The sequence below is a fragment of the Neomonachus schauinslandi genome, chromosome 15 (assembly GCF_002201575.2).
Source record: "Neomonachus schauinslandi chromosome 15, ASM220157v2, whole genome shotgun sequence".
Lineage (NCBI taxonomy): Eukaryota > Metazoa > Chordata > Mammalia > Carnivora > Phocidae > Neomonachus > Neomonachus schauinslandi.
The window spans coordinates 27,582,121-27,605,263 of record NC_058417.1 but is presented as its reverse complement, the minus strand read 5'-3'; the positions used below and the strand labels follow the sequence as shown (position 1 = coordinate 27,605,263).

General features: G+C 50.8%; 2 protein-coding genes across 2 annotated transcripts in view; both read right to left on the bottom strand.

The window, feature by feature from the left end:
• Window positions 1–942: 942 nt before the first annotated feature.
• On the bottom strand, window positions 943–7,539 carry SUPT4H1 (SPT4 homolog, DSIF elongation factor subunit). The gene is made up of 5 exons (XM_044921504.1): window positions 7,391–7,539; window positions 6,732–6,838; window positions 2,350–2,405; window positions 1,786–1,839; window positions 943–1,335 (listed from the first exon to the last, which is right to left on the bottom strand). Exons 1-5 carry the CDS (start codon window positions 7,457–7,459, stop codon window positions 1,268–1,270), a joined length of 354 nt encoding a protein of 117 aa, XP_044777439.1. The 5' UTR covers window positions 7,460–7,539; the 3' UTR covers window positions 943–1,267.
• A 2,576-nt stretch (window positions 7,540–10,115) lies between these two features.
• The window catches only part of RNF43 (ring finger protein 43), a 61,400-nt gene continuing 48,372 nt past the window's right edge, over window positions 10,116–23,143 (bottom strand). The window contains exons 3-9 of the mRNA XM_021704066.1: window positions 18,259–18,333; window positions 18,013–18,144; window positions 17,276–17,380; window positions 15,816–15,977; window positions 15,199–15,301; window positions 13,202–14,551; window positions 10,116–10,498 (exon numbers count right to left, since the gene is read on the bottom strand). Coding sequence (XP_021559741.1) covers window positions 10,455–10,498; window positions 13,202–14,551; window positions 15,199–15,301; window positions 15,816–15,977; window positions 17,276–17,380; window positions 18,013–18,144; window positions 18,259–18,333 — 1,971 coding nt within the window. The 3' untranslated portion in view covers window positions 10,116–10,454. The remainder of the gene's footprint in view (window positions 10,499–13,201; window positions 14,552–15,198; window positions 15,302–15,815; window positions 15,978–17,275; window positions 17,381–18,012; window positions 18,145–18,258; window positions 18,334–23,143) is intronic.

Below are 23,143 nucleotides of genomic sequence, written 5' to 3'. Positions count from 1 at the left end.
TTCGGCTCAGGTCATGATCCCAGGGTTCTGGGATCAAGCCCCGCATCGGGCTCCCTGCTTGACGGGAAGCCTGCTTCTCCCTCTCCCACTCCCCCTGCTTGTGTTCCCTCTCTCACTGTCTGTCAAATAGATAAATAAAATCTTAAAAAAAAAAAAAAATGGCTAATAAAAAGAGTAAATGGATTTTACTTTTCATAAAACCTAAGTTCTAGAATTTTCACATTGCTTCGTTTTTATAATCAATACTAAGGTAAACAGGCAGTGTTATCGTTGTTTTACAGATGGAGAACAAGAAACCTAGAAAATCAGTATGGGGATATTAATAGGATTCTTTGTGGAGATTTAAGTAAGAAAGAATTTCTGGTAAATTTTTCATTCTAAAACAACTCACCTTGACCAATAACCTGATATCAAAACCCCCTACTAGGCCAGAGGGGGAAAGGAGTTTATGCCCTACAAAGGCATAAACTAACCGGATGATGGCCCAGCAGCCACCTGAGGGTCTCCAGTTAGAGGAAATGCAGCAGAACGTGTGTAGGTGGGTAAGCGAGGGTCATGGATACCACTGACTGGCCTAAGACAGAGGAAGAGCGGTAAAAAGAAGAAAAAAAGGGAGAGGGGGGGGGAAGAGTATTAAATATGGTCAACAGGCAAAGAATACTGAGAAGCCTCAGGCTTTCTTTCAAAAGACACTTGCTGTGCCAGGTCTAGAGCAAGTCTGCAACCCCTAGACACCGGGACTACCAGCTTGATGGGGCTGCCTAGACTCAGGACAGCAGACCTTCCAACAAGACCCAAGGAAGCACACTGGAAAGGCTGCAACCCCAGAAGGCTTAAAGATGGGTAACGGGGAGCAGGAGGGCCTCTACTGCTCCGGGAAAGTGCTTACAGGGTTAAGTGAGTTCTTCCTGTGTCCAGGTAGAAAAGAGGCAAGGCATCTGTCATGGGCTTAAGAACTTTCCTATGGGTTCACGTTTATTTGGCATTTGACCCAGAGTCCTACCCATGGGCAAGGGCACAGACTGGGTCTCCTACCCCCCATTCAATTCAGTCTCTGTTAATCCACCAGCCCAAACCCCCCACCCCCAGCCCCAGCAGCAATCCAAAGGTAAAATGGCTCAGAGACACGCTGTGGTCTCTCAACAGTCCGCTGAGCCTCAGAGTTGGAGGGTGGGGAGTATCTGAAGTTCTGTCCATTTAGTTCCGTAACAAAAAATTAGCAGATGCAGGAGGTGGGGAGGAAAGACAATGGCAGCCACGCATCTTGCTAGGTCTTTATAGCTGTGTCTCTGGATTTGTAGGCCACTCCTCGACTTTTCAGCTCTCGCACGATTCCTGCCACAGGAAAAGAAAGCTCTGTAAGGGAGGAAGATCCCAGAAGTTAAGAAAGGTCCCTCTACTACCACTTTGGTGGGGGACGGGAAAGGGAGGAAGGAAGGAAGCTGTTCCTAAGCAAACTGGAGTTCCTACACAGCTCATCAATAGTCCTGCTTGGTTGGCTGGTTACCACTGAAGATCCAGGCACGTGTCTGGTAATGACTTGGTAAGAACGAGAAGGAAAAGACTACGCATCGTAGTCGCTAAAACCAAGGGTTCTGGGGTCAAAATGCCTGGGTTCAAATTCTAGCTCCTCACTTACTAGCAGGATGACCTTAGGCAAGGTATTTAACCTCTTTGTGCCTCAGTTCCCTCAGAGCGGTGAGGACCGGCGTGCAGTCCCACAAAGGACTTCCAGAGAGCTTGGTGCTATAAGTGAAGACTGGCCACTACTGTGATGATTATTACCTTGGGGAAGGCGACCAGTGACTGACACTGCATAAACACCCGGCTTAAAGTTACCTACGAGAGAAGAAGAGAGACGGCAGTGAGAGTGTGTTAAGTGTAAAGACCAAATGGAGGTTTAAGCTAAAAATGAAAGGAGGGGCGCCTGGGTGGATCAGTCGTTAAGCGTCTGCCTTCGGCTCAGGTCATGATCCCAGGGTCCTGGGATCGAGCCCCGCATCGGGCTCCCTGCTCGGCGGGAAGCCTGCTTCTCCCTCTCCCACTTCTCTGCTTGTGTTCCCTCTCTCGCTGTCTCTCTCTCTGTCAAATAAATAAATAAAATCTTTAAAAAAATAAAAATAAAAATGAAAGGAATGCTGCAACTCTAAGACAAGAACAATCACTTCTTTGGCTCCGGTATCAAACGACACAGGCACAAACGGGCACAGGACACTTTCCTCATGTTTCCTACAACCCCATCTGTTTCACTCTGCGGTCACTTACCCTCTGATCTAAAACACCCCCACTAGACCCGAGGGGCAGCAACAACACAACTCGGCCAGGACAAAGAGAAAGGGAGATACTTACTGACTCGCTGCCACTTGGAGACCCAGCTGTCCTCTGGACTCATCATCGCAATGATTCTGGGAAGGGAAAAGAAACAGAGAGTCAGCCTGAGCCTCCCCTACTAGAGAAGAGAGAGATGGAGGAAAATGCCCACTTTACTCTGCTTTCAGCCAGCAAGATAGTTCTGGGAGAGGCCAAGTATTGAGTTCTACTAGAAAGCAGGGGAAATGGACTACTAATGCTGAGAAGGGGCTGACCCAAAGTTAGTCCCGACAAAGGTTCTCTGCCCGCCAAGCACAGGTCAGTCACCATTCCCAAAGGACTAGCTCATCTGGCTCAAAAAACATCCTTAGGGCGCCTGGGTGGCTCAGGTGGTTAAGCGTCTGCCTTCGGCTCAGGTCATGATCCCGGGGTCCTGGGATCGAGTCCCGCATCGGGCTCTCTGCTCCTTGGGAGCCTGCTTCTCCCTCTGCCTCTCTCTCTCTGTCTCTCACGAATGAATAAATAAAATCTTTAAAAAAAAAAAAAAAAAACATCCTTAGCCCAGATTCTCTGGGAAACAGGACAGCTTTAAAAGTAGATGGCCAGGGGCGCCTGGGTGGCTCAGATGGTTAAGCGTCTGCCTTCGCTCAGGTCATGATTCCAGGGTCCTGGGATCGAGCCCCACATCGGGCTCCTGGCTCAGCAGGGAGCCTGCTTCTCCTTCTCCCTCTGCCTCTCTCCCTGCTCATGCTCTCTCTCTGTATCTCTGTGTCTCAAATGAATAAATAAAATCTTTAAAAAAAAAAAAAAGTAGATGGCCAGTGTTACTAATTACAAGCAACACGACCACTAGGGGGCTGGGCCCTGGTGCAAAGGGGGAGGAGGAGGGTGAAGGAAACCATGGGTCCTCCTACCAGAAGTCAGTCAGACTTGGCCAAGGCCTGCCTCTGATGAGTGTACAGCCTAACGCACGCATGGAGACCTCTCTCAGAATTGTGCGGAATGAAACTCAAATACTGAGCTAATACATGCCAAACACCTGGCACAGAGTAAGTGCTAGCTAACGTAAGCATTAGCTGTCCTTACTTATATCTTAGTAGTTCTTCCCAGGAGAGCTCTGATCCCAGGGCATGGGCAACAGAAAGGCCCCGTGAGGGCTAGAAGGCTGCCACTCAAGCTTGACAGGTCAACGTCAGGAACTTTCAGAAGCGACAAGAGGTCATTTCTGTCATTCATTCAATCAAATGCTTGCCTGCCTGCCGTGACAGGTCTGTCCCAGACACCGACTTCTGTCAATAACCACTCCTCTTCTCCTGGCAACAACCTGGGATTCTTACTTGGGGAGCCTCCCTCCCCATCCAAATCCTACATTCTCAGCCATCCGCTGGGAGTGGAACTGCCCCCACCCTCCCCGGTGGTTAAGTAGGGGAACCCCTGCCCTGGCCTGGCAGACTGACCGGGGGCAGGCACACACACAGGCTGTTGTCTGGACCAACAGTATGGTCTCTTCTGTTCTTCACAAGCAATCTTTCTAGCCTTATAGTGCCTGTCACCCAACCTTATGATTTAACCTCAACAGAATCCCTACCAACCTCCAGACATAGCCTGGTCTTCCCACCCCATGACTCTACTCAAGTCATTTCCTTGTTTAGAATCCTTTTTCTAAAATGCTCTCTCACCTCAACCTCCTCAAAAATCCTGTACTTCTTTCTTTCAGAGCCTGATTCACATGGTATCTCCTCTGCTTCTAGCTGAGTTCATCTGGCCCTCCTCTGGTCTCCTTTAGCCCTTGATATACCCATTCTCCAAAACCTAATATCCACCAGAATACACAAATAACTCTTTGAACTCAACAACAGAAAGTCAAATAACCTACTTCGAAAGTGGGCAAAGAATTTGAACAGACATTTTTCTGAAGAAGATACACAAATGGTCAATAAGCACATAAAAAGATGCTTAACATCACTAATCATTAGGGAAAGGTGATCAAAACCAAAACAATACCACTTCATGTCCAACAGGGTAGCTACTATCAAAACCAAAACAAAACATAAAACAAAAAATAACAAGCGCTGGCAGGGGTGTGGAGAAACTGGAATCCCTGCATGCTGCTGGTGGGAACAGAAAACAGTGCTGCCACTACGAAAAACAGTATGGCAGTTCCCCTAAACATTAAACAGAATGACTCAGCAATTCCATTTCTGGATATATACCCTAAAGAAGTGAAAGCAGGGACTTGATCAAATATTGGTAAAACCTGTGTTCACAGCAGCATTATTCCTAACAGCCAAAAGATAGAAGCAACCTAAGAGTCTATCGACAGGTGAGTGGATAAATGATTATTCAGCTTAAAAGAAAAATTTGGACGCATGTGACAATATGGATAAACCTTAAAGACACGATGGTAAATTAAACAAGCCAGGCACAAAAGGACAAATATTGTTTGAGTCCACTTATATGAAGCACTTATAGTACACTTCAAATTCATACAGCAAGAGGGGCCCCTGGGTGCCAGGTGGCTCAGTCGGTTAAGCATCTGCCTTTGGCTCAGGTCGTGATCCCAGGGTCCTAGGATCCAGCCCCATGTTGGGCTCCCTCCTCAGCTTCTCCCTCTGCCACTCCCGCTGCTTGTGCTCTCTCGCTCTCTGTCAAATAAATAAATAAAATCTTAAACAAAACAAAACAAAAACCACAAGAAATTCATACAGAAAGAAAGTAGAATGGTAGCTGCCAGAGGCAGTGGGGAGGGGAAAATAAGATGAAGAGAGTTCTGGAGATGGATGGTAGTGATGGCTGCACAATGTGAATATACTAAATACCACTGAATTCTACACTTAAAAATGGCAAATTTTCAGGGGCGCCTGAGTGGCTCAGTCAGTTAAGCGTCTGCCTTTGGCTAAGGTCATGATCCCAGGGTCCTGGGATCGAGCCCCATGTCAGGCTCCCTGCTCAGTGGAGAGTGTGCTTCTCCCTCTCCCTCCACCCTGCTTGTGCTCTGTCTCTCAAATAAATAAAATTTTTTTTAAAAGTTAATTTTCTGTCACACATATTTTGCCACAATTTTTTTTAAAACTCTAATATGCAAAACTTTACACTGTCTCTCTTACTAGTAAGTACATCACTGTGTAACTCTTGACATCCCTGACAGCAGCCAACACAGTCGTTTACCATAGATGGGAGTCCCTTTATTCATTTGTTAGCAATTTTGTTACAGTGCTAACAAATCAACAAAGGTACTGGAGTATCTGACTGTGCACATGCATGTGTAGGAAGTAAGGTTCCTTGGCAACATCTTTTTTGCCCAATCCTTCATTCTTCCTTAAAGGAAGTCAAAGAAGGAATGGATGTAGGTGGCCTCACCTTGAAGGAAGTTTACTAAGTACTGGGTTTGAGCCCAGTTTGTGTGTAAATCTTTTTTAAAAAAGATTTATTTATTTGAGAGAGAGAAAGAGCGTGCAGGGAGAGGGGGAGAGGGAGAGAATCTCAATCAGACTTCCTGCTGAGCGTGGAGCCCAACGTGGGGCTCAATCTCACTACCCTGAGATCACAACCTGAACTGAAATCAAGAATTGGACACTTAACTGACTAAGCCACCCAGGCACCCCTGTGTGTAAACCCTTAATTGGCCTAGAGGCCAAAAGACACAGTATCTCCTTAACCCCCAAAGAATACTACCCTCTGGCTCCTATGTTGGGGAAAAAAAACTGAGACCTGGTCACTTATGTTACTCTCATTTCTCCTTCTCCCCATTGGACAATCTCACCAAGGGAAAACTTTTCTTATGGGGTCTCTTAGAAATATCTAACAGCATCAGCTTTCAGGTAATAATTTACCATTACTGTACCTTACCTTACCTTCACTTTCAGAAAGGATCTTCATGCATTTAACAAACATTTCTTAGCCCTCTGCCACCTTCCAGGCCCTGTGCCAAACCAGTGTGCACAAGATAAACACAGTCCCTACCATTAATGAGCTGACAGTCTAACGAAGAACTGTCCAGCAGAAATAAAATAAAAACCACCCGTCATTTAAAATTTTCTAGTAGCCACGTTTATGAGTAAAGACAAAAGGATGAAATTAATTTCAATAACATATTCATTTAACCCAGTATACCCAAAGAATTATCATCTAGGTATATAATATTTAAAAAATCAAAGTATTTTACATTCTTTTTCCTGTTCTAAATCTTGTCAATCTAGTGTATATTTTACAGTTAGAGCATAACTCAGTTTGGACTAGCCACATTTCAAGTGCTCAATGCCAGACATGGCCAGTGACTACTGTACTGGACAGCACCAGGACTAGTGTGTCTCAAAATAACTGAGAACAACCAGGATCATGGTCTGCCTCACATTTACTAGGTGGGGTAGGGTGGGGTGGGAGTAACGGGAAAGTGAATGAAGGAATCTAAAGGGGCTTACCCGTCAAAGGAAGAGCTGGTGCAGTCATATACCATCTCCCGGTTACCCTTCATCTGAAGGTATGCATCACAATTGTCACAACCATCATATTCAAACTGGTCTATAGTCTGGGGGGGGGGGGAGAAGGGAGGTAGGGGTGAGTGTAAACAAGGCCAAAAGAATAACTAGCTCTCTCCATATTTCTACCTGGTCAAGTAGAAGGCTCCCTATGCTGGCTCTGTCTCATCAGGTTCCCCACGCACCACTCCCACAGCTCCATTCCTAAAGTTCCACCCACCCTCACAGTCCTCCCTCTTGTTCCTATCTGCGTTTTACCTAGTCCTCTCCCTAGTCTCCTCAGGGCCAGGCATCCTCTCCGACTACTCCCCCTCAGCTGCAGATCCCCACCCTCATCTGACTCCCAATGGCCTTCGGCTTCAACAGAAGTTCGCTGAACGTCTGTTAAGGATCAGACCTGTGCTAGCTGAGGATTCAAAGGCATGTAAAGACTGCCTGCGCTCCTACAGACTTAAACAATGGCCCCCAGCAGCTTCCCACACCCCTCGCCAAACCCGGGGTCCTGGACCTTAATTTTCTCTTCGCTATCCCCCAGCCCCGTTCCACCTTTTCCCCCACCTGGATTCCCCCATCGCCCCTACAACCAGCTCCCCGAAGGACACCTTGACCAGCGAACACAGCAAACAAGCCCGCAGATGCCGCAGGTCCTTCGGCACCGTCTCCAGGGCCATCCTCTCCGACAAAAGAACAGCAAAGGACTGGGCCACGGATTCCTCAGCCGCAGGAAGTAAACAGCGAATTACCCAGAATGCCTTCCACTTCCGGTGCCTAGGACTTCCTCTTCCGGTGTGGGAAGCCACAGGGCCCAGCCCTCCCTTCCCCCCCCCCCCCCCCCCCCCCCCCCCCCAAGGGGAGGGTTTCCCCCCCCCGGAGGCGGGGCCGGCCGGGAGTCACCTGGGCCGGCGCGCGCCCCCGCCACCTGGGCCGGCGCGAGGGCGAGGTCGTGGCGGCCGTTGGGCCTGTGGGCAAGGCCCGTGGGGGAGGGGCGGCGCGGCTGGCGCCTGCGCGAGAACGCGCCGCGGCCGGAGCCGGAAGCCCGGCGGGGCGGGCCGTTTGATGTAGGCTGCTGGTAACGGGCCGCCGGTCCTCTTAGGAGGATCCCAGATGCCAGCCGAGATTTTTTTTTGTCTTGCCGTTTTAAAAGCGCAGGGCCAGAGAGTCCACTGTCTCCCTCTGGGTTATCTCTGCCGAGAGGGAAAAAAATCAGGAACAGCCCCTTTGTTCCTGAGAGCGGAATAGGGTTTCCATTTGCCGTCCGCCGGAATGCGGGCTTGTGGGCCGGTGGCGCCTAACAGGCGTATTTGATTATTTTTTAAAACTCTTTACGTACTTTCCTTGTTCCAGCTGGTTATTTAGGCTTTGTGCAGCGTTTAGCGTTTAGACAGTTCCTTTACTTGAGAACATCTGTAGGGCATAGGAGAGTGTGTCTTTTTTTTTTTTCTTCACCTTATAGAAAGCTAGATGCTTCTTTGCTCTGTGGTTCAAAACTGGGCAACGGACAATGACCACCCCTACGAAACCTTTCGTGGAGAAGCAGAAGGGAAAATGTGCTTTGTGAGGATGGGAGCAAAGACCGCCCCAGGCTCTGTGGAATTCATACCAACTTAGCACCAGCTCTTGTTCCTCACAGTAGTCCCACGAGTAGGCAGAGCACGGTCATTGGTGTTTATCAGAATTGGAGCTCTGGGATATAAATAGTTTCAGGCCCTGCTGTTCTATCCTCCCAACCGGGCCTCCCAACTGAAACAGAGCTTCTTCAAGGGGGGCCTGCTTCTTGTGCCCATGCCATGCTGTGTTCACATGGGCTCTGTGACTGGGGTTAGAATGTTCTCCAGCACTGGATACTTTCCACCTCCAAACATGCTTTCACTCTTCTCTCAGGGGAGCCCTGCAACAACTCTGTGAAGTAGGTCTATTTTATGGGTGGAAAAAGTGAGGCATAGAGTATTTACCAAAGGTCACAAAGTCACCGAAGCATCACAAATAAGAGTGTGAAGTAAAAGATAGAATAATACAGATAACGACTGGACCACAGAATCCAGTCATGCTTTCGCCCTTCCCTGATGTCACTAAATCATGCTTTTAGGGGCTTGAAAACCAATTCTTGTTGCCTAGCCCACCACTCTGTCCTATCCTTTCATAAATCAGAGCCTAACTTCTGATATTGGAAATAACTTATTTCTGTCAAATGTAGAAGATGAAGCTGTTACCCTGAGTGACCATCATGACAGAACAAAACCACGAGACCAGACCTCATTTATGGATAAATATATTAGCAAATAAATACATTTCTCAACATAGTGCCTGATTCAAGCGTCTTTCTGTCTGGTTCAGATATAAATACCCATGTGGGTGCCTAGGTGCTAGTTCCCCACTGACTTTGAGGGAAGAAGTTTCCCAGGTAGGGTCCTGTGCCCACTTAGCTCCCACATTCACATTCCAAATGGGATAATGCCTGAGGAGCCAGCAATAGTCCAGCTGCCCTGGGGTGAATGTTACCCTCAGGAGGCTCCTCAGCCCTTGCCCACTCGGGTACCAGCTACCCGGGCCAGATGTCCTACATGCACAACCTCTTGCATGCACACCTTCCTGGGTGTCCCTGGCCTGTATGGCTTATCATGGGAAGCTGGGCCTTGGAGCCATCTAAACCCAAATGTCCCACTTTGCTTTTCCTGTATTTTCCCCTGTTCCTCATCCCTGCTCTGAGAGAAAACTCCCAGAGAAGAATTCGTTGTTGTCCTTGTTCAGCTGTAATTCTGTCTTTTCTACCTTCATTCCATCCTCCCTCTTCTAGATGCAGTCCAGCAGAAATCCTCTTCTTTCCACCTACTTTAGGACTTTGGGTAATTCCAGGAAAGAATTATTCCCTCCCCACTGTCCCCACCCCCAACCCCCAGAGGAACTGGGGCTGCTGGAGTGACGAGGGAGTTTGAAAGTCGGAGGCTTCATCCCAGGTTCTTCAGGGCGCAGTACCACTTTAGGGACAGAACTCCACACCCTGGCTTCCCAGAGCCTCCCCTCTGACTTAATATAGTGGATCTGACAATTAAGGACAAGAAGGGAAAAACATTCTCCCTTATGCACCAGGGCAGGTACTGCCTGGAGAAGCTGCAGAACCTCCCTTTTTAGGGCTCAGGGCTCACCTATGTTCCCGATCCTTTTGCAAAGAAGGGAAATGATAAAAGCTGGGGTTGCTGCTGATGCGGCAGCTTTACCGAGGAGTCAAAGCTGGTGTGCAGGACTCACCCAAGAAAGGAGGTAAGAAGGACCCATTGGCAGGTATGCACATGAGACTTGGGATGAGGAAGGCCTGCTGGGCCTGGGGAAAGGAGCAGCACCTTTATAACACCTGTCTACCCATATCTAGCTTCCTGTTCTCAAAAAACAGCCTTTAAGGGAGCCAGCCCACATAGGTAGCAGCTGGTTGCCTGGCTGGACACAGACTTGCCGCCCTGCAAGATGCATTCTGCACACAAGTTCCAGAGCTGGGAGCAGGGAACACCTGCCACCCACCATCACCACTCCTCTTCTGGAGGTTCCAGGGAGTCTGGCAAAAAAAGAGGGCTGTTTTCTGAGGTCCTTTCTTCTCTCAGGAGCAGGACTCTGTGCCAGGTAGGGCCCGAGTCATCCGAAGCATGCTCTTGGTTGGAGCTAGGTCTGAGCATCTCACACAGCCTGTTCACACAGCTCCTCAATCTCCTCCTCTGAGCCTGCATTTAGAGAGAGGGGAGGAAAGAGGTCACTGAGGGTCAGGCCAGCCGCCTTCCTGTCCCACCTGCAAGACAGTATGGCTGGGAGAGAACCACAGAGAGGGAGGAGCAGGGAATGTGTCCAGAAGGGGCAATTAGACTGAAAGCTGGGAGGGGCCCCAGTTGGGATACAGGGGAGAGAGAAACAAAAAAGCTAAAGAAAGAGAAACATATACAGCAACCAGTGTGTTACAAATACTTACTATTCGCTCATTAACCCAGTAAATACTTATTAAGCACTTGTGAATCTGGCCTGTTACCATGTGCCAAATAGAAGAATAAGCAGGGATCTGATTATCTTGTAGGAGAGAAGGTGTGCATGCAAAGGGAAATTATGCAGTGGGACAGGACTGGATCATAAGACCTTTCCTGGAAAGGGGACAGATCATGTTCAAGTGGAGCAATCAGGAAGGGCTTCCTGAAAGCGAAGATAAATGAGCTGGTCCTGCAGAAATAGGTAAGAACTGGATTTATGGGAATAGGAAGGCAGCAGAATAGTCTGGGTTATAGGGACTGCAAGAAGTGTTTACTAGGTTTGGCTAAAGCATGGGGCAGGGGAAGGAAAGGGGAAGAGTGAAAAATAAAGTGGGGGGCGCCTAGGTGGCTTAGTCGTTAAGCATCTGCCTTCGGCTCAGGTCATGATCCCAGGGTCCTGGGATCGAGTCCCACATCGGGCTCCCTGCTCAGCAAGAAGCCTGCTTCTCCCTCTCCCATTCCCCCTGCTTGTGTTCCTGCTCTCGCTGTCTCTCTCTCTGTCAAATAAATAAATAAAATCTTTAAAAAAAAAAAAAAAGAAAAAGAAAGTGGGGAAGGAAGGTGGGGGCTAGTTGGTGCTAGAGCTTTGAAGGCCAAACCAGGCTCAGTTTTTCTTTACTGAGGAGAAAACAGAACATGTGGAAATTTCTGGACAGCTTATTTGAGGAAGATGAGCCTGGCAGCAGCAGTCAAGCAGGGTCACTGTATGTGCAGGGCCCCCCTTCATGGCCCTGTAAGAGGGGAGGGAAGAGCTAGGAGGCTCCTGCCTTGATCTTTAGGCTTCATCTAAGACGTGGGCAGGGGCCATCAGTTCTGAAGGAGAAGGTAAAAAAGCTCTCAGGGACAGAGTTAACAGAACCTGGCACCGACTGGATTTGAGGAGCAGGGAAGAGGGAGGCGTCGAAACCAGTTCTAAGTACGGGAGAGGTGGTGGTCTGGCTCCAGCAGCCCTGAAAGCACACACGTGACAGGGTCCGAATGGATCGTCAAACACATGGCCAAAGCTTGCTTTGCATGGCTCCATGGAAGCCATGATTTTCTCTACTGTAACTGTGTACATGCCTCTGACCCCACAGACCTGGATCTCCTGGTTGACAAGTTCCATGTCCTCAGAGCCTAGCCTGGAACCTACCCCATAGCAAGCATCCAATGCAGGAAGAAAAAAGGAGGGAAGGAGTGAATGAATGAATGATAACAGCTCTAGGTCTTGACTGTAGGGTTCCTAGACTGTGAGGTCTTATATTTCAGGACCTTTGGGTTCCCTTTTGGGGTGCCTAGTGATAGCTGTAGGCAAAGAGCTTTGTCATCCACACCGTGGGAGACGATGAGAAAAATGGGGAGGGGTGCTCTGGAGGAGGAAGAGGAGCATTTGAACAAAGAAACACCCAGTTAAAATTGAGGGTTTACATTATCACAATTGGTTGTAATACAATTATCAGGGATGCACTGAGGCCCCAGGAAAACGAGGTTGGTCTTATTAATAATGGTGCTTAGAAGGAAAGCCTTAGTTGTTCTTTTACCCCAGAGGGAGAGGAGAAACCCTAAGGACCCACAGGGATGCTGGGAACCACCCGTGACCTTTTTTTCTTTTCTTTTCTTTTTCCTTTTTTCTTTCTTTCTCTTTCTTTCTTTCTTTCTTTCTTTCCTTTCTCTCTCTCTCTCTCTCTTTCTCTCTCTCTCTCTTCCTTCCTTCCTTCCTTTCTTTCTTTCTAATCATTTACATAGCTCTTGTCATATGGCCTAGTGTTATGGATATCTGCAATTATTTCTCCTACAAGACCTCATATTGCCCAGGATTATAGCTATCAGTAATTACTTCTCCGTGCTCTCCTCAAGAGCAAGGAACACTTGTTGGCCTTCTTTGTATTTAAAGCTGATAATTGGGGACACCTGGGTGGCTCAGTCAGTGAAGCACCTGACTCTTGGCTTTGGCTCAGGTCATGATCTTGGGGTCGTGGGATTGAGCCCCACGTCAGACTCTGCGCTCAGCAGGGAGTCTGCTTGAGGATTCTCTCCCTCTGCCCCTCCCCAGTCTCTCTCTTTCTCTCTCAAATAAATAAATAAATCTCTAGAGCTGATAACTGTGTGCGCAGCTTTACTAATTATTACAATATTGAAACACTTACATTGGAGCTGCTGCCTCAGACCACCTAGGTGCTTTCTGATGTTTCATCCACACGGGCGCTTCCCCTGAGCCCTCCCTCTGGTCTGGCAACTAAAGGACTATCAGCGGGCAGGGTCACATCACTTCAGGCACCATCCTATGCTATGCCTGTTGTTCAGTATTTTGAATGCTACCCCACTGCCCCCTTCGCAGCTTCTGTCAACCCCTCGTTGGCTGACTTCCCCCAGGCTGCAGTAACCTCTGGTATCCTCTCCTCACCACACCCTCCTCCCCTGAAAACTCACCAGGCTGGGCTGGCGGCACCTGGCAGTGTGGGTAAGGGCATGGCCTGCCCTCTGGGGTGCCAGAACTCCATTCGGAAGGCCCCTCTCCGGGTGGGTGCGGTCCGAGGGACTGGCGTGGAGTCAGACACAGCCACACCGGCTGTGAACTTGAGTAACAAGGGCCTGGGCTTTCTGGTAGCAGCCTCCTGTCTGGGCCTGGAGGTCCAAAGATCAATGGGTGGGCCTCCGGGGACCAAGGGTATGCCAAGCTGGTACTGTAGTGGGGAAAAATCTGGCAAGCTGGGTGTGCAGTCAAGTCCTGGGGCTGAGAGGCTGGGGTGAGCTCTGAGAGGCCCCCCCGCCTTTTCCTCTGTGGGTGTCGAACAGGGAGGCTGGATTTCTGCAAATGGAAGAGGCTGCTGGGACTGGGGTTGGTGGCATCAGCTGGGCCTAGGGCCGCCTCCACGAGGGCCCTGGGCCATTGTGGGTTGGGGAGCTGCCCCGAAGGGGCAGTTGGGTTGGATCTGGCAGCTTGCTGATCAGGGGAAGGCGGCTCTGGCTGGGGCTGTGTCCGAGGAATGGCAGGCCTGGCCTGGGGGACCCCAGTTTCTGGGCCAGGCTTCCGGCCGTGCCACTGGAAGCGTTTCTTGTAGTGGTGGTGCTGGTGGCGGTGGAAGTAGACGTGGCTGGAAACCTGGGTTGCCCCTGTGGGCACCACTGAGTCCAAAGACCGGGGCCGAGAGGTCACACTAGGCTGAGTCTCCTCCCCCCGGGGCTCCCCTTCCGGGCTGCAGTATACCAAGGGGTCAAAGTCACTGCTCAGGGAGCTGCGGAAGGTAGAGCTGCTGCCGTGGATGCCCTGCAGGCTGATGTCTGTGCAGTTGACCACTGAGTCACTTGAGGAGCCGTGACAGGGCCCCGAACTGGAGTCACTGGCGGGCCCATCTGCCATGTAGCCACTGCGTTCTGTGCGGTAGCTTTCTCCAGAACCACTGCTGTCGTGAGGCCTGGCCCAGCGTGGGGGTGCTGGGCAAGCAGAGGGGTGCTGCGAAGTGCCTCGGGGGTGGCTCGGCCCCCAGCCCTGTGCATAGGGGTGCTGGGCCGCTGCCAGGCGCTGCTGCTCCCCCGGAGCCCTGGGATGTGCAGCTCTGGGGAGGCGGTGGTGCCGGGGGGCCGCACCTGGCTCCTGGGACGTTAGGAAGGGACCGGGTCGTGGGGGCCGGGCCACTGCACTCCGGGAAGGGCCCAACAGGTAGGCAGCAGGTAGGTGGTAGTGGGCATGGCCAGGATGCTGGCGAATGAGGTGGAGTCTCCGGCCTGGTTCCTGGTAAGATCGAGAGGGTCCCAGGGACTGAGAAAATGAATCTCCCTCTGGAAGAAAGAACCAAGAGCATAGGTGTTTGAGTCCACAAACCTGTGGAAGGTGGCAGCACTACACCTATTCAAGCCACATAGCCTGCATGTTCAGTCAGAGTTGGGGGACCAGGTTACACTCCTCATCTGCCTGTGCCCTGGGATGCCCGGTTCCTTCCAGTCAGTCTCTCTCCCCGGGAGTCCACTCTGCATGTCCATCCCTGCTCCTTCCACCAGCCCATGTGGGGCTCTTTCACTCGGGGCCACCACTGGCCCATAGTGCACCTTTGGGTAAATTAGAAAAAGGCTCTCTTTCCTCAAGATACTTCACTTTCGTCTTTTAGGAAATTTTCATACTATCCTGGTTTTGTTAGAACAAGATACTTTATTGCCAGAAAACCAGAATTATAAATACACAAACTATCTAGGTGTAGGATCAACAAAGTTGTGATGAAAACACAAACAATTTTTAAAGTAATAAAGAAGTCTACAATGTGAATGGTAGACCCCTTCATATGAGGCTCTCTTGGGCAGGACACAGCTTAAAGAACTATTAAGGCAGACCTGCTTTCTCCTCAGCTTCAAGGCAACACCCTTCGTCAGAGGGCAGCCTTGTCCTAGACCCCTCTGGCTGCACACAGGGGACTGCTTGGCCCACCTCCTACCTACGATGTTGAACATGCAGAGAGGGCAAGTCCGATGCTGATGTAGCCAGGGGTCCACACACACACGATGGAACTCATGGAGGCAGGAAATGACCCGTAGCTCCTGCAGAACACAAGGGGGTCCAAACCAAAGTTATCTGTAGCTACAGCAGTAGAACCAGGCCTCCCCTTCTTGCCATGACCTTCTTGTAAAATACCACATAGTAGAATAGAAACGGTAAGGGCTTTGGTGTCAGGTAAGCCTGGATTTTGCCACTTAGCTGCATGACCTTGGGCAAGTTCCTTAACAGATAGTTTTCTGCTCCAACATGAGGATAAAAACCGAATCTACCCCCACCGCGCATTGTCGTGAGGCTAAAATGAGATCATGCATCTACAGCACCCACTGCAGAGCCTGGCACGCGGACAACACTCAACAAGGACTAGTGCCTTTCCCTGGAAGACCAGGAAAAGAGCCAGACCTCAGGGCTGTCCCCTCCCTCTGCCTCACGCAAGATACACAGGACACAGGTGCAACCAGAGCACGTGCAGCGGCCTTCAGTGCCTCACCTGGCCTCCCACGCTCCAGCTTCCCTCCCCAGCCCGGTCACGGAGGGCAAGCCCGAGGCCTGCCTTACCTGGCCCTCAGAGAACTCCTCCAGGCAAATGGCACACACGGGGGCTGAGCTACAGCTGCTACTCGAGTCTGGACACTCAGCCCGAGCCCTCCTGCAGCTGGCCCGGTACCTCCTGGTGGCCAGCTGGCTGATGGCCCAGGCTGTTCGCTGCTGAAGGGGATCCTGGGAAGAGGGGTGGGGCTCAGGACAGGGCAAGGGCTCCTCTCCCCTCACCCGTGGACCTCGGTCTGTACTCGGTTCCCACCACCAGTGAGATCACATGGCCGATTGACTACCCCTAGGAGTCTGTCCCCTTCAAGCTCATACGTGGCTCTGCCAAGCCAGCCAAGTCCTCCCACCCCACCACCCCCCAACCATACCATCAAGCTTTCCTTTCCTTGATGGCCCAGGAGAGGTTTTTCATAGGCCCATCAAACTGAATTTCTTTATTTTTTTTTTATTTAAAAAAAATTTTTTTTTGTCCGTTTTATTTATTTATTCACGAGAGTCAGAGAGAGAGATAGAGAGAGGCAGCGGCAGAGGGAGAAGCAGGCTCCCCGCCTAGCAGGGAGCCCGATGCGGGACTCGATCCCAGGACTCCGGGATCGTGACCTGAGCCGAAGGCAGTCGCTTAATCAACTGAGCCACCCAGGCACCCCTCATCAAACTGAATTTCTAATCCCATTAACCACCCAACAACACACCCATCCTCCCCCCTTAAAACCTAAGTCAGATCACGGTACTACTTCTGCTCAAAATCCTCTAGTAGCTCCCACTTCACCAGAGTGAAAAAACACAGTCCTGCCAATGGCCTCAGCAGTCCAGCAAACTCCTGTCCTCACCTCCTGCTCTGCCCTCTCACTCGCTCTATTCCGGGCGCATGGCCCCCTAGCAGTTCCTCAGACATACTGGGCACACTTGTGCCTCAAGGCCTTTGCCTCTACTGTGCTCTCTGTCCGATCACGCTCTCCCCAGATATCTGCACATCCGACCCCCTCCCCCACTTAGGGTCTTTCCTGTAAATGCCACCCTCACAATGAAGGCTTCTCTGGCTTTGCTTTTACTAATTAACCCTGTCCCTTTACATTCCCTCTTCCTTCTTCTATTTTATTTTTCTCTCTGGCACATACAACCATCCAAAATACCACATAGATAATTTATTTTGTTTATTGTCCATCTATTCCTATTAGAATGAAAGCTCCCTGAGGGAAGGGATCTTTTTGTTCACCGTGCTATCGCCAACGCCTGGAACCGTGCCTGGTCCATACTAGGAGCTCCCGCTATTTGCTGAATAAATAAATGAATGGGTAAACCTATGTGGAGGGGCTGCTGGAGATCAACAAGTCAGATGCCAGGGTATTTAGATGTAAATGATTTCAAGAGCATAAGGGCACCTTCTTTCCTCCCTTTTCCCTTCCTGCTCTTTACCCTCCCACACTCAGGAACATGCCCACTTCCACCAGGGAGCCCGCCCTGCTCACCGGCCTGCTGTGGTGGGGGCGGCACCGGATGCGCAGCACTGAAGCCAGGATGACCACAAAGATGGTGCCCACCACTGTCAGGAGGATCCACACATCATAATCTGGCTGGGGGAGTGAGCAGAGATGGAAAGAGTCATACTTCTGGAAGGAGCCGGGCCAATTTGAGAGAAACTCAGGTGCCGAGGAGACAGAGAGCTAGAGGTCCCCTTGAGTCTTCCAGCAGAGGGGATGAGGTGGGGAGGAACATGCAGGTGGGGCTACGTGGTCCCTCTCTGCCCACGGGCACTCATAGGAGAGGGTCCTCCAGATGTCAGCTTCGAGAGATACTATCTGAAGACCCATGTGCTTGGGGAAAAGAGAAAAGGGACTCCCCTGCAGAGTGGGAGCCTCCCAGTGACCAGCTGGGTGAGATTTCTAGCTGGTGGAGAAACACCAGCCAGGGCCTCAGGAGCTGGGGGCCAGGGTTTCATTCTGGCTCTGCTACTCTGTGCCATGAAACCACAGAGCTGAAGACAACTTTACAACTCAGCTGGCCTAATCTATTCATTCTGCAGATGAAGCCTGGAGGGGGAAGAAACTTGTCCAGAAGCACATAGCTGGTGGATGAAGTTGAACTGTAGGATTTCTAAATTCTCTTTGGTTCCAGGAGTCCAAGGGCTTTTGATGGGAGTCGCCACAGGACAAAGTGGTGGTGAGGATGCATGCTAGGGCAGAGTCTGGAGACCTGGCGTGCTTACCCAGGTTGGGGGCTCCTTCAGCTCAATCCTAACGTGGGCCTTGCGGTTCTTGTACACAAACTCCATCAGCTTCTCGGCGTCCTTACCCCAGATCAACACCACCGGCCAAGTCAGCCCCAGGGGCTGCTGCAGCTGCAGGAGGGAAAGTGCCCGCAAGGGCTGCTGTGTCCTGACTTGTCTTTCCCCAGGTGACTTTATCTCCCTCCATCCAGCTCCCTCCTCAAACACCCCAATGTCCCTGGGTACCTGCTCAGCAGCAGCTCGATCCTCCGTGATGTCAAAAAGGACAGCGCTGGCTCCTCGCTCCCCCGCCATCCGGGCCTGCAGAGACACACAGCAGAGGTCCCGCTGGGGTCAGGGGAGGACACAGCCCGTCCATGCCCTGGCCTCACCCTCACACGTCTATCCCATCCTAGGACATTGCGTACACCGTATCTCTGCACACTCCTCTATGACACATGCAAGGGGGCAGTGGGACTAGGATCCCTGTCCTGCCCTGAGCTCACCCAGCTCCCACTGCCTTCAAGGACAACATTCAATCCTTCCTTTTGTAATCAAATAAACCCTTAACAAGGATTTAGTAGGTGCCAGGCAGTGGACTAGGCTCTAGAGCTAAGGACAAATAAGACATCTCCCTGCCCTCAAAGTACCACAGGTCTGCCTTCACTAAGAGCTGTGAGAACAGAAAGCAGGGAATGACCAGCACCCCCAGGGAGTGGGGAAGGGTGACCAGTCCCCAGTACAGAGAGAGAGAAGGGGAGAAAAGACAGATGGAGAGCTCCTTCAGAATAGAGCTGGGCTTTCCAAGGTCCAACCCTGCCTGATGAAAGGAGCCTGCAGGGCATCCCCCAAAGGCCTGGGACCCTGCTGCCACCCAAGGTCTCCATGGCAGAGCCCCAGGCTCAGCCTATTTCTTGGTGTATCTCTCCCTGCCACACTCTAGTTTGTCAACACGTTTCCTGGCTCCAATTCAAGGACTTAATGGGGTCCCCATCCAGTGTTTTGTCCCTGCGCCCCCTCCCTGAGGTGGCACTGGAGATTCAGCGGGGAGGGACCTGAGGGGCTGTTCCCACAAGGGCACAACTGTGCGTGCGTGCGTGCTTGCCAAGGCTCCAAGAGCAGGCGTGGGGCAGCAGAATCTAGCCAGGCAGGCAGAGCAGAGCAGAGCCAAGCCAAAAAGAGAAAAAAGGCAGGAATCTAGCAGCTCTGGGTGTGGGGTAAGAGAAGGGAGATAAGAGCAAGGGCTGGGTGGAGGCATAAGGGCAAAGGAGCAAGACAGATGTTACCTTGCCTCGGCGTCGGGCTGCCCTGCCCAGCACCACCACTCGCCAGCCTTTCTCCCCAAAGCCCAGGCTCATCTCGTAAGGGTATCAGGCTGGGACCTCGTGCCCCTGGGGGCCTGCTGAGTCTTTGGGGCTGGGCTGCAGGCACTGAAGGAGTTAATCCCTCTGCCAGCAGCAGTGGCAGGCGGAGGAGCCTACTCACACGCTCAGGCCTTTGATCTCTGCTTTCCTTCCCTGGGGAGAGCCTGTCTGGGCAGGTCTCCTGCCTGGCAGGCCCAGGGAGCGGCTCCTGGCTCCTGCTCCTCACTCCCCAGGAGGCAGCAGGGACCAGGGGGCCCCTCAGAACAGCCTACAGGCAGGGGAGCCCTGGAAGGTGGTGGAGACACTCTAGTGAGGCCCTGTTTGGGGTCAGGAGGGTGACTTTCCCCCTTCCTCCTTCCCTCCCTCCCCGAGTTGCTGAGGAGCCCAGCTGGACCATTGAGCAGCACCCAGGCCCAGCCCAGGCCCAGGTTGGCCAGCCTAACTGACTGGAAGTTCACAGGACTCCAGAATGGAATTGCTGAAGAAATTGAGACGTCTTAGCCTTCGGTGTCCTCCTGCCCACTTACTCCCAGGAAGTCCAGCCCAACTAGGGGACCCCAGACAAAGAGAAGCTCTCCAGGCTTCAGAAACCCCCAAGCCAGGGTACGGGAGCAGCCCCAGAGGACAAGGAGAGGGGCTCCCACTGCTAATGTCACAGTCTAGGACTTGGCCAAGGCATGGGGAGGTCACCCCAGTAGTGAAAGATTTGACTCCTGGATCTCTCATGCTGCCAAGTCCTCATGTTTCTCATGCCCAAATTGAGACCCTACACCCAACCCAGCCTGGAAGAGCATGAGGGAAGGGCACAGTCTTCCTTCTCCAGAGATTTTCTTACTTTCCCCAGCCCCCCTCTCTTTGAAGAATTGGGGTAGGAACAGTGGAAAGTAATTACCCTGATGTTCAAACACCCCAGCCCATTACAGCCCATAATTACAAAGTTGTAAAAGAGATCAAAGAGAGCATACTGGCCAACAGGGGAAACAAACAGGACTTTCAGGCAGTGGGTACCTGTGTCCAGAGTTCTAGGAATCAAACAGCAAGACTTGGGGCCAGATGGCAGCCCACACTCCAGTCTATCTGCACCCAAGGAAATGGGAGAGAGGGAGAGAAAGAAGCACTTCTTGGGAGACTGGAATCTGGAAGGTAGAGAGGGTGGGTGGGCCCTCTGCATGGGAAGACTGGGCTCTAGAAAAACAATAAAGAGATCTCTTTGGGAGCTGCAAAGAATCAGCCAGCCCCCTTGCTAGCTGCCCATGGCCTCTAGCCACTGGAACCAGTACACTGCGGGAACTGTACATGACCCTCTTCTCCTCTGTGGGCTGTAGGTTTCCTCTCTGGACACAGTGGCAGTCTCTGTCATCTTCTCCTCATCAAAGACTGACCGAGTACCTACTGTGCCCAGGGCACCAAGCCAGGGAAGGCCAGGCCCTCTAGAACAACTCATCATCTAGTTGTAGAGACAAGTCATATACATAATATAATGTTGATAATGTTCTAGAGTACAAATGAATGAAATAGGCCAATAGTGCACAAATCTTTCTTCACTGCAGAAAGCCCTTCCCTCCACTCCCCCTACCACACACACACATACACACACACACACACACACACGATCTGACACAAATCTTCAATACACAATAAAAGTGAGCTGAGTTTGAGGATGGGGGTGGAGTGAAGAAAGAGCCTTGGTTTTTCCCTCCCCTAAAACCTGGTGTGTAAAGCAGACAGAGACCCTGACAGTGTGCCAGAAGAGAGGGAGTTCTGCCCCTAATGGGCTAGCTGGGCTGGGCCAGGCAGGAAAGATTCAGTAGTAGAGATGGAATTCACCTGGGCTCGAAAGCAAGGGTAGGAGGAAGGAGAAGGGATATAACCTATATTGAGACCCACTCTGCCCAGACTGCTCAGGTTTGAGTCCTGAATTTGCTACCAACTATTAGCTGTGAGACTTTGAGTGTGTCATTTAACTGCTGTATGCCTCAGTTTTCCTTTCTGTAAACTGGGGATAATAATAGGACCTACTTCACGGGATTGTTTTGCAGACTATATAAATTAAACCACATAAAGCCTTATAATAGTACCTGGTACATAATTAGTGTCCCTTAAGTATTAGTTATTGTCATATCAGCTATTACTACATGCTTTGGGTACATGAGTTCATTTACTCCTCACAACTCTATAAGACAGTCCATCCAGTTTTAAGTTGAGAAAACCAAGGCTCAGAGAGACTGAACAACTTGCCCAGCATCACACAGCTGAAAAGCAATGGAGGCAGGATTCCCACTCAGGACTTCAGTCTTCCAAGTGCCTGATTACCAGGTAGTGGTCTCTAGGGTAAGAGAGGCAACGCCTTGCCTCCAGAGCCAGCTACTTCCACCAGGTGAAAGGCCACTGCTCTAGTCCAGGCATGAGGTGTTTAGGGCCTGGGTAATCACAAGGATGGCTGTAGAGTTGCTAATAGAGAAACAGAAACCAATCTGGATGACTAGATAGGCGGGGGTGTGGGGGGGTGGGGGGCAGTGACAGGAATGGAAGAGTCCAGAAAAATTATGGTGAGGGTTTCAGAGAAGATCAAGAGAGGTGCCAATGAGAGAAAAAACCCAATCTTGTTAACTATAAAAGCATGGGATGTTGATGACAATAGTAATAATTGTGATCCTTTATTGAGTGATTCCTATGTGCTTGGCATGGGGCTGAGAGCTTCTATCTGCACTGTCTCATTAAGTCCTCATAACTATTTTATGATGTAAGTCCCATTATTATTCTGCTTTTACAGATGAGGAAACAAGAGGGCCAGAGAGGTGAGCTAAAATGTCCAGGTCACACTGAGGGGCAGTGGAGATGCCCGGCTTCAGGCCCAGGGCTGTCTAGCTCAAGAACCCAAGCTCTGTTGATGGTGATGACACCACTCATACTAATAGATATTCCTGAGCAGAGCTGATTGAAGTCAGCAGTTTTCAAGCTTTTATCGCTAAAACCCACCTTTCCCCTATGCCTCCCATGAGCCATGTATTTTTTATTTTTTAATTATCTTTAAAGATTTTATTTATTTATTTGAGATAGAGAGCAAGAGAGAGCATGAGCAGGGAAGGGGCAGAGGGAGAAGGAGAAGCAGACTCCCCGTTGAGCAGGAAGCCCGATGCAGGACTCGATCCAAGGACCCTGGATCATGACCGGAGCCAAAGGCAGACATTTAACCGACTGAGCCACCCAGGCACCCCGAGCCATATTTTTTTTTTAATGTTTCACCAAACTAACTGCATTTATTATGTACAATTTATTTTCCTATGAGATAACTTGTAACCAAAAGCAACAAATATTTTAGTTAAGCTTGTGGGACTTATGAAATCTTGGAAGTAGCTCAGAGACCTCCATTACTACCTTCACAGACCTCCTTTGGGCCAGAGGACCCCAGGTAGGAGCTGCTCGGTGAGGTCAAAGGATGAGGCCAAAGGATGAGGCCTGAGGGAAGCCTTGGACCTGACCCGTTGGAGAACTCCGGGCGAGAGCTCGCCCACAGAAGACGAGGAGAAGCCCCGCCCACCGAGACGAGGAGAAGCCCCACCCACTGAGACGAGGGAGAAGGCCCGTGTGAAGAGGCTGAGGAGCCAAGCGGGGGCAGGAAGCATGAGTGGCGACCTCAAAGGCTGTGGAAGAAAAACAGGTCCCAGGGCAGCAGCCAAGGCACTTCTTCTGAACCCCTAATGGTTTTTTTGTTTCTGTGTTTGTTTTAGCTCAGGCACTATTTGGTACTTGACATACATCATTTT